Below are 14,365 nucleotides of genomic sequence, written 5' to 3'. Positions count from 1 at the left end.
TACCCACTGGCTGACATTAAGGAGAATCTCCCCCTCTCGTCAAACCAATTCAGAACTGATCAGATGGAAACTCAGCCAAGTGTCTATTATTCATTAAAAAGCAGACTCAGATGCCCCCAACTACCCCATAAAAAAGCACCACCTTGTTTATTTGAGGCATCTCCTAGCCCTGAAGTTTGAGATAAATAGCAATAGTCATGCTGCGTGAGAAAAGGTTTAATTCTCACTGAGGTCATAAACCTGGAACCTTAGATTCACCACTCCAGATTGAGGGATGAGGCTCATACAACTGTATACACTTTCATACAAGATTAAGCAAATAAAGTGGGAAGGTGTCTCAGCAGAGTCCTTCCCCCTGACTGCATCTATTCTATGTTGAAGAATGTATTTTTTCATATGTCAAAACATTATCATGTAAACCCCTGTATGCAACATGGGGTGGTATAAACCAGGCATAGTTTTATCCCTTTAGGCTTAAAATTCAGCAAGAGCAACTGTTGCTGTCCCCACCCCACAAAGGCCATGACTATATTTATCACCAATGGAGCATAAGACTCTTAAACTTAGGGCCATGGGTCAAGCCCCACATTGGGCAAAAGATTTCTCATGGTCCCTTCCAACTCTACAGTTCTATGATTCTTTGATTTGGCAAAAGTATGCCTGTGAGACAACCTTTGGTAATCTGTTACTTTCCAGATGTTTTGGAATACAACTCCCATCAGCCCCCACTGGCCAGCTGGACACCTTGATAAAACTATTGTGAAGGAAACATTCTGAGATTTGCAACCAGCATTCCACATTGATTCACGTGCTCCTCAAAGCAAAATCCTGGGTACCTCCAGCTGCAACAGATCTGCCCTGGGAAGTCGCCCCCCCCCCACATTTTTTGCATGATGGCACTGCAAGAAGGTTATGTTTTAATTTAGAAATTATCATTTTGCAACCATTCTAACTGATTCTTCCCTAAATTAATATTCAGGTAACAGCAAGTTATAACAAAGGGTTATTTATTAGAGAACGTTACACTGCACAATCCTTCTGCCTCTCCACTTGATGACAGAGCTACAGGATCAAGCCTAAATAAATAATATGTACAATGTATCTAAAATAAATATATAATTTAAAATGAAATATCTTGTTAAATAGTTTTTCTGCCCCACTCCCCACCATTTAATAGAGTTCCAAAGTTAGATTTCTTCAGCAGAGTCCAAGTCTTTCACAGTTAAATCCTCAGCAGATGTCTGAAGAATCCAACTTGCTGGTGTATTGTCTTCTTGCAAAGATGTTTCTTTCCAATGATACCAAGGCAAAGTCCAACTCTTCTCCTCAGGCTGTGGCTCCACATTTCAGGAAGAAGCACTCAGTGGAGAAAAGTCTCTCTCTTGGAAAGATCTTCCTGTTTGGAGGGGATGAATTGCTTCTTCAACAAAGCAAAGATCTGACACAGTCTCTTCCACTCATACAAACTCCCTTTTGACGTTGAAATGTGTCTTGGGGGGGGGGAAAGAGTTTTGTCCACCGGATTGTGGAAATAAGAGCTGCTCCAGTGCTGAATCCTGCAATGTAATGAAAGGAAGGATCACATCTAAGCTAAATATGCACCACTCACAAGACTCCAATATTGTGCCCTTCTAACTGCCCTGCCTGTGCAAACATTGCAGCTTCCCAAATGGAATGACCCCCCTCTCCTTTCCCTATGCACTGTTATGGGGGCTCTCCTGCCCCCCCGAGCCAATTTTCAGGGGGAAATTGCACCATTTGTTCCATTGCACAAATGGAAGTCTTTGTGCAAGGCTTCTTTCTGCTGATGGGGCTAGTCAGCTGGACCCCACCCTGCATGTGCAATAAAAAAAAATCTACCAAGAAGGTTATTCTCCATACCCCACAGTTATGTAAGGCTGCCACCTCGAAAGAGAATAATTCCATTGAAGTCAACTGGAGCTACTCCATGAGGACTAGTGCAGAATAAGTGACTTGAGTCCTAAAATGATGCACTCTTGTGGAATTCAGTTGCCCTTTCTGACTCTCCCTACTTGCTAGCAGTGAATTCAGCATACATACATTTATTTGTGTGTCTCTGTGTGCACACACTCTCTCTGGATTCGTCTTGATTAAAGAGGTTAAGGCTTTGGAAACCTATTGTCCAGCATTCACAGCTATTCCCACAACTAATGGAAGGGCCTTCTGGGGGCCAGGGACTACAGCTATGGCCTGCAGCTTCTGAAGGGAGGTGACTGTGGCTGGAATCTTGCAGCCTCCAGAGAAGGGCAAGTGAGAGTAAAGAGTGTTGCCTTAAATAAAGCTTTCAAGAAGGCATGTAACCCAGAGGGAGGCACCTCTGCAAGAAGAGAGGTGGAACAAGTGGCCAGGGACCGGCCACCCACTGGAGAGGGGACCACCCATACAGAAGATCAGGGGGCAAAGTCCAAGGGAAGTAATCCAGAGGCAGAAATGCACAGCACACAGAGCTTCCCTCTGGGCCTAAAGCCCTCTCGGCTGCTTCTAAAGGATGCTGTTATGACAGCACCCAGGAACACAAGCACGAGCTCATGCATGCTAGTTTCGTTCACGATTCAGATATGCCTAATAGTCAATAACCAACTTGCTGTCCTATCAAATACTTGCTTGAAGCCTAATTAAACTGAGTTAGCCAGCTCAAATTGCCAAGGGTCATATATCTGAGGCAAAACGCGTAACAGTTTCCTGTGAGTAGGACAAAGGCAAATATACTACGGGACACACATTTGTGGCTTTAGACTGGAACACTCTGAGATCAGTAGTGAACAATCATATTTCAAAATAGCTGGCACCATTAGTGTGGCAGCAGGTGACATGTTTGTGCCAGGGTGGAGACTAGGTTTTTGTGATAGTGGCTGGCCAATCATAGCATCACAGCACATTGCCATAGACAGCATGAAGGGGAGCTCTGGAAAGTCTGGGGGAGTAAAATGAAATAAAGTAGTTGTGGGTTGGAATCCATCCTGGGGTGGGTGTGTTCCACCTCATAAGTACTGCACCAGTGGGTTATGAGTAATAACTTGCAATAGCTTCTTCTTTCTGTAATGTGCCCTTTTTATACAAAGACTTATTGATTAGTATTCCCTATGCTGTTGTCTGAGTAATTACAAAGAGGCTTGGCTTCTCTACTCTCTAGCATAGCATCTCAGCCTCCCAGGGGTGGTCAAGGAGGAGTCACTTGTGTCAAGAGTTAACCCATAATTCAGCCCAAACAGGTGTGTCAATAGGAGGCAATGCCGTACATTATCCTTTAGTTTGCCATGGGATAAAGAAACTTCCCTTCAGGCTAAAGAAAGGGCAGAATTTATTGAAATCTCTTCGCAGCACACTAACACACATTCTTCCCATAGCTTATGTGCTTGAGGGGTTACCTTGCAATCTCAGGACATCTCAGTGGTTGACAGTGATGCCCAGTTTAACCTTCTCTTCACTCTCTACATCATACACTCCTTGCTTGTGACACCTGGGAAAAAATAGAAAGACAGAGACCAAGATAAATTCCAGTTCTAACCCTGTATGATAATTGCACCACCCCACCGCCACTGGCTAAAAGGACCTGTTGCTGTCACCTTCCTGGTCCTGGGATCTGAGTATGAGAAATTCCATCTTGCATTTCTTGGCAGGGGACCAGTCACAAGATGTGGAATACCTTAGACTGAAATGGGACTCGCTGGCTCCCTGCCCAGGCTTCCTCAACTGTATCCTCAACAGGGCAGAAAGGCTAGGACGCCATTCACAGAATCATTGAACTGGAATGGGTTCCCAAAACTACTTAGCCCAACTAGCAGCATCAAGGCAGGATTCATTACAAATTTTGACAACATGTCAATTGCCACAAGGGGTTAATCTGAAAGCAGGCTGCCCAGAGAACCCCAGCGACAGGGCGACAACAAATAAAGTCATGGGGAAATTGACAAAGTGGTGGATTTGGACCTCAAGCAATTCCTAGTTAAACACTGGTGGGCAGAGATCCATCAAGTCTCAGTTCTCAGCCAGTGGAATTAAAATGTAAAGGATTCATATCCCAGGAGTTGATGGGGAACTGAATAAAGCAAGGACCACAAAGCACTTTGTTTCATAAAGGACTTGGTGATCAGAGACCAGGTGTGCAAACACAGAACCTGGGATTCAACAGCAGCTCTGCAGAGTCCAGAGTGGTAAGCAAGGAACCTGGTCTGCCTTTGAAGCTGTGGAGGTCTGGCCCTGTCAGCAGTTTTATACTTGCTAACTTCACATAATCCACCTCAGAATAAGACCAGAGGTCAAGTGTGAACTTTTCCCCATTTGGCATACAGAAGACAGCACTGCATCTCAATTCCTGCATCTCTTCTCAGCCCTGCCAAGCAGCTTACCTGAGCATCAGCAACACGGCAATGATGATAAGACATAGAGATGACAGCACCACTGCTGTGACTGCCAGGATAGTTGTGTGGTTGTAACTACGGGAGGGGTTCTCCACCGGAAGACTAAGAGCGTGGCATCGCGCCCCATGGTACCCTTCTTCGCATCTAGAGTTGCAATGAAAAGCAAACAATGTATAAGGCTTGTTCCAGACCGTAGCAATAAAATGATAGCTAGTCACATTGATATGACGGTCTCCTTTCATCTAAGTTTAATGCTCAGAAGGCTATTCATATTTCAAAGTGCAACACATCTCTTTTTCCACCCCCCTCCCACTGATATAATCTGGTATTACATGGTAGAACTCATGTAATGAACTCTTGTGCCTTTACTCCATCAGCTATACATGGCTAACATCAGTAAGACACATACACTGTCATTAGTTTAAGTATTATTTAAGTCATTAAAGCCATTACGTTAAAAATTACTAAAGAGTTGCAGCCTCTAGAGACAATTGCACACAGTTGTCTTTCAGAATCTTTGCTGGAAATCTATTTAGGTCTCCCTGTGTTACAGACCCCAGAGGAATTTTGAGAGTGCAATATCTCAGCAAGGGCTAGAGATTTTTTTCCTCCAGCTATCAAAGGCTTGGCTAAAAGAGTTTTTGCATCCATCGGGCTGTTAATCTCTACCCACATACTTAGTATTTTCACTCTCAAAGAGAAGGGGAATTGCCACAACTGACTCACACTTTCCCATTTTCCTACCCTCAACAGTAGGAATATTTTCAGTCTTCCTTGGGGACAGAGCACACTTCTTAAAGAGAGTACGTGATAGTCTCTTGCTAATTTACCCTGACAGTTACTCACACAATTAAAGAATGTGATGGGGCCAGCTCCCCAAATTATCTTCCCACACATTCCCACCCCCCGCCTGGATGAGTAAAACTAAAAAAACACACCACCAAAACATAGAACCAGCTTTGCACTGATGCCCAATCAGAAAGGAAAGAGGGTCTTTCCAAACACGCAACTCAAATGTCTGATGCTTAGAAAGAGCTCGCTTGAAAGCAGCACATTCCACAAATCAGTGTCATCTTCAAGCTCCAATGCTCAGATTACAAGGAAGCCAAAGGGAGAATGGCATGATGAGGGATGGTGCAGACCCCAGCCTCCCAATGCTCACTGCTGCCCAGATCCAGGCACTAGCGACCTCAGCTAACCAGCCAACATGATGCAGGGCCCTATTCTAGCAGTGACGTGATGGGCCCAAAGGGGAAATGATAATAAAAGCAGCAGACAACAAAACAGCAGCCATCTGCCAAGGGAAGGGCAGAGAGTCCCACAATTGCTCTGCATGTCTGAGAGCGCAAGAGGGCTGGGTAAGGCAAAACTGATTTGGAATTCGTAATACAGCATACTGTATGGTAACGCCACCCTGTAAATGCGTTTGCAAACTGTAAGGATAAGGGGCTCAGGGTCAGAGGAAACTGCTTTCCTAAGGCAAAACATTACCAATCTTGTTGTTGCCATTGGAGGTATGCACTGACAAACAAGTCGACTTGAAGAAAATCAAGCCGGGAGCACAAAGCACATTCCTGGTGCTCCGTTTCCTGAAGATGCTGCAGTTCTTGCACTTAGAAGCGAGGTGCTTCCCCTTGGTGGTCTGCAGGAAACTGAGGAGTAAAGCCTAAAGCTAAAGGGCAGGGGGTGCTTTAGAATGGATAATCACAGGTATTTTCATAGCTGGGAATAGTTATGTTATTTGCAGCAAGGACATATAGCATTTTACTGTAGTCCCCTTGGTAGTAAAAACTTCCACTTTCTCCACTGCAACGAAATCAAATTATATGCATACATGGAGATTTCCCTATCTTATCTTCATAACACTCCTGTGTGCTAGGTCGGGGCAGCCACGGCTTTGCAGCTGGGAAATGAGTTGACTCCAAGACTCTCCAGACCCAATCCAGCGCCTTATTTGCTAGATCTCTATTTTGCTATCTCTGCTGTTAATTTATTTTCTCATTTCACCTTTGTTGTCCAGAGCAGAACCAGAAAGTTGCCTACACTTCTGAAATTGCCCACCCAGCTTCCTGCATAAGCCTGTATCTTTAGTGAAAAAAGGATTTGCTCAGCAAATGAAAACTCAGTCACTTGGAAGAAACTCAGTCAAAACTTCTAAGCAATCACTGCGCTGAGGTTGTCCACCTCTTACTAAATTTGAGCTTTCACTGTTGAACCAGGGTGCTACCGGAAGGAATCTCTAGTCTCTATTATATACAGGAAATTGCTGGAATTGTCAACCGGACCCCTTACCGGGAGGGCTTTAAAACTTTGTGGGTAACAGATATGAGTGTTATTATATCAGATGGTAAACAGAACAATATGTGGTCTTCTAAGGCATACAGAACTCTTTCTGTACACACCTGAGAATGTTCATTGAAAACTTCACATGCCAGTACAGTTGTCCTATATGACTTCAAGAAGGACACTGTTTGCTGGTGCGGATGTGGGGCACAAGGAGGGGGAATCATTTATGGTGGGAGTTACAACTTTTGCCACTTTCATTTTGTTTTTATTATGTACCTTTATCTCATATTTTTATGCTGTGAAGCACCCTGAAATATTTGAATTAAAAGCAGTATTATTATTATTATTATTATTATTATTCTGTGAACCTTTACTTTCTTTGGGGTTTTCTTTTAGGTCTCTGTCCTAAACTCCCATTCTCCAAGACCAAAATGCACCTGTACTTGACTCTCTTATTTAAAAAGGAAAATAACCCTGCAGCACAGCTATTGCGCTGTTCTAGGGAGCTACCGGAGAAGGATAATATGCTCCACAGTGAAAAGAAAACCATATATATTTGTTTTGATTATCTGCAAAGACCATCCCCAGAACAGGAAAACCGTGATGAACTTACATGCAATGTGCTCTTTTTAATGCCTTGAGATATTTGCATTCTCCGTGAATACAATAGTCCTTGTATCTTCGCAGACAGGGGTCTCTCTTTCTCCCTTTGCCCTTCCTCCTTTTTTTCCCTTTCCCTTCCTTCACTGGAATCACAGGTTCTTGTGGATTGGAAAGGAAAGCAACTAGGAAAAGAAAGAAAACACCAATTTCATGTTACCATACATTAATTAGACAAACAATGCTCTACAATAGTCAATATACCCCATTCCTTTGTTCAAGAAAATAAAATTCAGCTGTGATGCCACTTAATAAACACAAGCCCCTAATTAAACTAGATCTGATCTGATCATTTGCTCTGTAGGGGTGGGTAGATTTCAGGAGTATGAAACCTACTTTATTTTCTACTATAACCTCTGAGGTCCACCAAATGGTACAAGTTGGGTGGGGAAACAGCCAAGAACCTGGGATTAAGGAATGGGGCACCTGTGAGCACATATTCACCTCAAGAATTAGTTTCAGATACTAAAACTGAGCTCCCACAAAAATCAACTCCTGGTTTTCAATCCAACTTCCACATTTTTAGCAGCTTGCTTTCGTTGGGGGAAATACTTTTTTGTCAATTGGAAGTCAGAAGAACTTGCCAATCTACTGCAAAACTGTCCGTCTCCCAGTCCATTCCAAATCTACCTTCTGCCTGCCTCCAGTTTACTGGAAGCCCAGCAGTCTCGACTTCCTCAGTGCTGCTGGTGCTTCTGCGCTGGAGCTCCCTTGAACTCTGGGGGCCGACTTCCTCTGCCTCAACTCCAATATCCCACCCTGCTCACCACATCCTTCCTGTTCCATTTGCAGGGTGTTCAGGGAGTCCTGCTCATACAGCAGCTTGACAAGACAGGCGGTGGATGGTGCAAAACTGCAAACCAAACATCTCTTTTATTCCCAAGCTGCTTCAAGTGAGGGAAGAGCAGCCCTCCTATCTCTGTGTCACCCCACGTTTGGTGCATGGGCTTGCTGGGCCCAGCAAAGGGGGCCTGCAATGTCATTTCTGTGATTCGCCCGCCCCTCCGCTGAGCCAGTGTTGTCTGAGCATGTTGAGGTCTAAGCTGCTATTTGTGCATTCCGGATAGGGCTCACAGTGCCTGAAAAGCAACTGAGATCTCATCTAGGAATAGCCCTTCCTCTTTCCCCTGCATGCTGCAGAGGTCTCTGAGCACAAGGCTTTCTTCAAACACATACAGTACTTCCAGTGCACAAACATGCTCCTGGAAATCAAGGCAGGATTTTGCGCACACTAACATGAGCCTGTCACGCTGTACGCGCTGGCCTCTGCAAAAGGGCAGGCACAAAGCATCATGCTCCTATTCCAGGCATTTTGCAGCATGGGGGCAACTAATTCTGCTGTGATTAACTGCTGGCTGACTTAGGACCACTTTCCCACTGGGCCACATGTAAGACTTTGAGGCCAGTAGCTGCTTCTCCTTTTCAACGTCCGTGTTCAAGTGCTCGTGCAGTTATCACTGGGTGTGTCACACAGGTAGAGGCACCTGGCAGCCGGATGCAGCTGGCACTCCCCACCACATTCACCACTCTCTAATCAGTGAGCCATCCTTTCGAGTCATACATATTCCTTCAGAGGGAGGGGAACCTTCCCTTTGAGTCCCTGCGAAGTGCAGAAGCAGAGGCTAGACAGACAGAGCCATAAGGCCCTTTACAATTCCCCTCGGCCCCATCAGGAGGCTTCTGCTGCACTCCGAGCCCTCCTATTATTGGCAGCCCCCCGTCCTGCCCCCTCCTCCCTGAATAGCTGTGTGCTAGGAGTCAGCCTCCCTAAGGAGAAGGAAGCTCTGCACAGAGCAGCTTCGCCAAGGAACAAGCCAAACTTTTATCGTCCTCTCCCAGGCATTCCAGCTAACAATACTGGGGCCTGTCAGTATCATGTGTGCAGCTCAGCTTCTCCCACACAGGGCCGCTTCACCTGCAATGTAGGTCATTGGCCACCCACCATGTACTCGAAGGCCACTGCTCTCTCCTCTTTCCAAATCTATTCTAAGTGGAAATTAGAATGATTGACAAAACCAACCCTTCCAAACTATTGCATCTGTTGCTGCCTGATAAAGTCACCTTTCCACACAGGCCTCAGGTTCTGTAGCAATATAGGCTTCATAGTGGCCAAAAGTTTGGACAGAAGCCCAGATGAAAGAAACCAGATGCAGATCTCAAGGGGTCGTTTCTGTCTCGCTGCAATTAAAAGCTCTTCGGGTCTTCATGCCCATCAACTTACAGGGCAGTTAATCCCTTGAAGGGGCATGCGGGGGCGGGGGGGGCAGAGTTAGCTGAAATGGTAGATCAGAGAAACACTGAACGGCCCAAAAATGTTTTGAAAGTAGAAGAGATAAAGGGATTGTGACTTAACTATTCAGCCCACCAAGTACCACAAAGTCTTGCCCATGCCACCTTCCAGATCCATCAGGTTCTCTGAATTTGAAGACTGATGCTGTTTACCCTACCACAAATCCCCCAAAATATATGGAATAGGGAACTGAAGAAAAGCAGCTAAGGAGGAGAATAGGAAAGTTAGAAGTGAAGGAGAAAAAAGTCAAAGGTATTCAGAAAATAAAAGTTAAAATGTAAATAGATATTTATTATTATTTTTTAAAAAGAGCAAAATATAGAGACAAGAAAGAATGAGGTGCAGCAGTGAGGAAAGGGAAGGAAGGCTGCCCACACCTCCAAGGGTGCCAATCCCATCACATGGGTGAAAAGACATTAGGACTCGGCCAAGATTAAGGAGAAGAAAGACAGGACTATTGAAAGAAAGATGAAAAGAGACTCAACAGAAGCACAGTCAGCCCTGCTGAAAGAAGATGCAACTCTGCTGGTCTTCATCAGTCAACCTGGTTAGCAGCAGCAGCAGCAGCTCAGAGCTCTTCCCGTGGTTGACTCTTCTGGTGCCTCCAGATTTAGCAGAAAGCATGCAAGGAGATTCAGGACATAAATGGGCAAAGAGGAAGAACTAGAAAGCCAGCCAAACCCCCAAGATGGCACAACTTAACCTTCGTGACTAAGCTGAGCAAGGTAAGAGGAGCCGCGCTGTGTGGGTGGGAGGCAGCGAGTCATCTGTGGAGCCCCACCTCCGACCAACAGCACCCACAGGCTGGAAAGTTAATACTTCCGCCTGGATCAACCCACACAAAGTAATCAACACAAGGCGTCAAATAACTAATTTTCCATGCTTTGAGACCATCACCCAGCAGTTACCGTAATCTCCTCTCACTCAGCCTTCCCTGGGACTAGAATTCCGTAGTACAGTGCAAATGCCAAAAGGCCTCTCCTGCTTTATTGTACCTAAGAATACTGTTGCTATGGAACCCCAGTGCTGGCCAATGTTTTCTAGAAGAGGAAGGACGTTTCGCCAATGGAAGGAGGAAGCATGAGGGAAATCCTGAGCTTGCCAGGTTTGCAAGTCTTTGGAGAGAAACAGTTAATGAGGAAGAAATTAAGGAGTGATCTGGTAAGCTTATGACCACACCAGAGCACTTGTGAAGCTGGAGAGCATGAAATCATCATGTCTCCAGCAAAGCATGTTGTGTTTCCACACAAGAGGGTGGGAACCGTCCTGTAGCAGATGAAGTAGCAACTCTGCATAGCCACACTTTCCAAATTCCACAGCAGCAGACAGAAGCCCCTGGATTTCATGGCAACTTCACCAAAGTCCCCTGACCCCACAGCTATCGGACTTTGTAATTATATTGAAGTGCAGAGGCTTTGCGGAAAGTGGTTGCACTTGATAAAAGGACAAAAAGTTGTGGGCAGAGCAGGATGCAGCTCTAAGGTCTTGTGGGCAGCTGGAATGTGTGGTTGGCTCAGAAAAGGCACTGGGGCCCTCTAGGGTAAAAGTGAGCTCAGAAAATAGAAACAAGGAACTACTAAAACATCAGCGCACTGTGACATCAAGCAAATAAGGCAGGAATTTCCGTGGGAACATTCCAGCCTGGTTCCCTCCCTTGTCCTGGGGACTCACTTCTATTAGCCAGGGTTGTGCACTCAGCTCAGACTTTCATCTCTGCAGAACTTCAACGTTAGCGTGTAGCAGAAATGATCAGCTCTGGAGCAAATACGAAAGATCAAGTCACCTGCTTTTAACTCTCCTACTTCTCTAGCATTTTCTACTCCTACCACACTTTATCATCCCCCCAGGAACAAATCTCAGAGACGAAAAGCTACCAATTCCAAGCACACTTAAATGGAAGTAAATTTCACTGAAGTTCAACTGAATTTTGTGCCCAATTTAATGTGTTTGTGGTGGAGGCAAAAGACAACAAAGGCAAACCTGTAACACCAGAATTAAAAGAGTGGACCTGTCTCTTGGACTACTGAGCCTGGCACCCTCCATCAGAGGGGCCTATGCTTAACCGTTCAGGATAAGCAGCAAACCGTTCCTCACAAGGACGATCTGGCTACACAGCCATGCATATGTGTTTTGCAAGACAGGTAAAAAGCTGAACCACACAAGGAGGAGGGAGAAAGTTAATTTGTTGCCTGGACAGTTATAGGGTCCATAAAGCATAGAATTCTTCATGCCTCTTCTGAGGAGCCTGAGGTGTATTTGATCCCCAAAGGTTAAAATAATCCATAAAAAGATGTCATATGGAACTACTTCAGAACATGGTCCCCTAGTCCAGACTGCCTGAGGTTCTCTACAGCTTCATGGAGCCACCAGTGATTGGACTGGGCAATATATATCTATAGATAGATAGATAGATAGATAGATAGCACAGCAATGTGACATGAAAACAATGTCCCTTCTCTAATCTTAATCCTTCACTAGCTCCTATTTCCAGTTTTTATGGCCAAGGGGACCCCTCTGCCTCCCAAGCCACAGTAGCTCAACCCTGTAAAGTTCCCCAATTTGAGTCATCAAAATCAAAGGACTCAGGTGCGGTTAACCCTGTGCTATATGGCGGCTAGTGAATGTAAAAATGTAAACGTAAAGGACCCCTGGACAGTTCAGCCCAGTCAAAGGCGACTATGGGGTGTGGTGCTCAATGGAACACCGTGATGGAAGCCAGAGCACACAGAAACGCCCTTCTGATCGGCAAGCCCAAGAGGCTCAGTGGTTTAGACCACAGCGCCACCCGCATCCCCTGGCTAGTGAATGTAACTAAGGGCAAAGACACTCAGGACAGGCAATTGCTCTGCTTCCCCAGCACTGCGTACTAGATAAGACACTCAAAGACCTGGATCCTGCAGAGGACCCTCCAATCGCCTCCTAATATTTGCACCACTCACCCCGCCATACCACTTCCCTCCCTTAATAGGCAGGTGGCTGAGAAACATGTATCTCTTCCCCCACGGTGCCCCTGGACTCACCTCGAGGGAGTTCACTGAAGTTGTCCCCTGCAGACGACACACTTCCACCTCTCTCTCCTTCATGCTCCAAAGCCTCCCTGGCCGGAAGTAACTGGACGCTTGCCAGGTCCTCTCTGCCTTCCTGCTGGTAAACTTCATTCCTGAGCCCGCCAAGCTCTTCCCCCTTCACCAGGATGGGCCAACCTGGAAACAAGGATCTTGGGTGAATCATCAGCCGCCAACTCCCTGCCCCAGCTTTTCATACAGTTTCATCACACAACTGCCCAAGAGCAATTAGAAAATTGGGGGGGGGGAGAGAAGCCACTTGCGCTCTCTCTCTCTCTCTCTCTCTCTACACACACACACACACACACACACACAGTACTGTATCAACCCCACCCCAAAGACAGGGCAAAAAAAACAACCTATGAAAGGCAGACACATTTTTCACTTCCATACAAGTGCATTAATACCTAGCAGATTCACACATGCCGGTGTGCCCAGATGTTTTAGAGGCATAACAAGCACTCTCTGCCAACACGGTGATGCCCGCGCAAAATACAAGTCTAGACAATTCAGCCACACAGGACACTCCTGTCTCACTGTTATTCCCATGCATACTTCCACCCATATTTGCAGGCTGGGTTTTCAACCTCGGGAGCCATAAAAAACACTCGGACTCGGCAATGTCTGAAGCTTGCAGGAGTTCAGCAGAAGTTCCCTCGAGGCGCTTTCCACCGCGGTGCCGCATTCACCGTTTTACGGGAAAAAACTCTCGGACACCCCCCCCCCGGCGGGGCTCCTGCAAGTGCATTATCCGCCTGCCCCCAGCCCAGCCATGCAACGCTATCTGGGCACCATATCGGCTATCAAAACAGGCTAAATTTGGCAGCGGTGCAGCGAAGCCGGAGCAGACAGCGCCAGCGGGAGGAGGGGATTCCGGGCGAGCATCGCTTGGGGTGGAAGCGCGACGAGGAGTCCCTTTCTTTTCTGTGCGGCCGAAAACCCGACGCGCGGCTCCGGCAGAGGCAAGAGCTCGTCGGTCCCGTCGGCTAACAGGAGAGAGTCGCGCACTCGCCGCGGCCAAAGACGCGGAGCGCGCCTGCCCCAGTTCGACGGCATCCCCACGGGGCTCCCTTGCGCCCGGGGCGCCCGATTCCGTCCGCCGCCCCTTCTTACCTGCTGCCAGAAGGACGCTCCAGAGGACCAGCGCCGCCCTCATGCTGCTGCCCCTCGATCCCGACAGAGAAGCCAGAGTGCGGGGAGAAGCGGCGCTCGAGGGCAGCTGGGGCTCCCTCCGCTCCGCGCGCAGACACTGCTCTCCGCCGCGCTCTGCCCCGCGCCAGACTAAGCCCCGCGCCCACGTGGGACCCGCCGAAGGCGGACAGGGGGCGGGACGCCGCCACGGGAGCCTCCTCGGGACCCGCCCCGATGACGTCGCCGGCACTCCCGCGGCGGGGGGGGGGCTCCTCGCCCTGCCCGCGGGCGCGGCGACGGCAGACGGCTCTGCGCTGCCACCCCGGCCTGGGCGGGGGGTGCCGAGACAGGGAATCCCTGCCCTGCCTCTCTCGCCCCGCCACGTGGGTTCCCGAGGCGAGAGGCAGCCGCTGCTGGGGAGGAGCGGAGGTCAAACAGGCAGCCGCCAGGAAGACTCTCGCCTCCTTCGCCTTGCTTTGCAGAAGAGGCTGGGGGAAAGCGGGAGACGGGCAGCCCCCAGGGCGCCCCCACCTCCGAGTGGTGCGGCTCCT

At 47.5% G+C, this 14,365-nt stretch overlaps 1 protein-coding gene across 1 annotated transcript; it reads right to left on the bottom strand.

Moving 5' to 3' along the window:
- Positions 1-990: 990 nt before the first annotated feature.
- HBEGF (heparin binding EGF like growth factor) lies at positions 991-13,984 on the bottom strand. The gene is made up of 6 exons (XM_083518348.1): positions 13,797-13,984; positions 12,639-12,821; positions 7,282-7,453; positions 4,371-4,526; positions 3,390-3,481; positions 991-1,556 (listed from the first exon to the last, which is right to left on the bottom strand). The coding sequence occupies exons 1-5, from the start codon at positions 13,837-13,839 to the stop codon at positions 3,409-3,411; spliced, it is 627 nt and encodes a 208-aa protein (XP_083374474.1). The 5' UTR covers positions 13,840-13,984; the 3' UTR covers positions 991-1,556; positions 3,390-3,408.
- Between the last annotated feature and the right edge of the window lie 381 nt (positions 13,985-14,365).

This window comes from Podarcis liolepis, assembly GCF_965112155.1.
Source record: "Podarcis liolepis genome assembly, chromosome: 8".
Classification (NCBI taxonomy): domain Eukaryota; kingdom Metazoa; phylum Chordata; class Lepidosauria; order Squamata; family Lacertidae; genus Podarcis; species Podarcis liolepis.
This window is presented reverse-complemented; position numbering and strand designations above follow the sequence as displayed.

Coding starts and splice junctions, on each gene's coding strand:
- HBEGF (XM_083518348.1), bottom strand. CDS start 13,839: ATGAGGGCGGCGCTGGTCCTCTGGAGCGTCCTTCTGGCAGCAG. Junction 12,822..13,796: donor GAGCGTCCTTCTGGCAGCAG/GTAAGAAGGGGC, acceptor CCTTGTTTCCAG/GTTGGCCCATCCTGGTGAAG. Junction 4,527..7,281: donor TTAAAAAGAGCACATTGCAT/GTAAGTTCATCA, acceptor TTGCAACTCTAG/ATGCGAAGAAGGGTACCATG.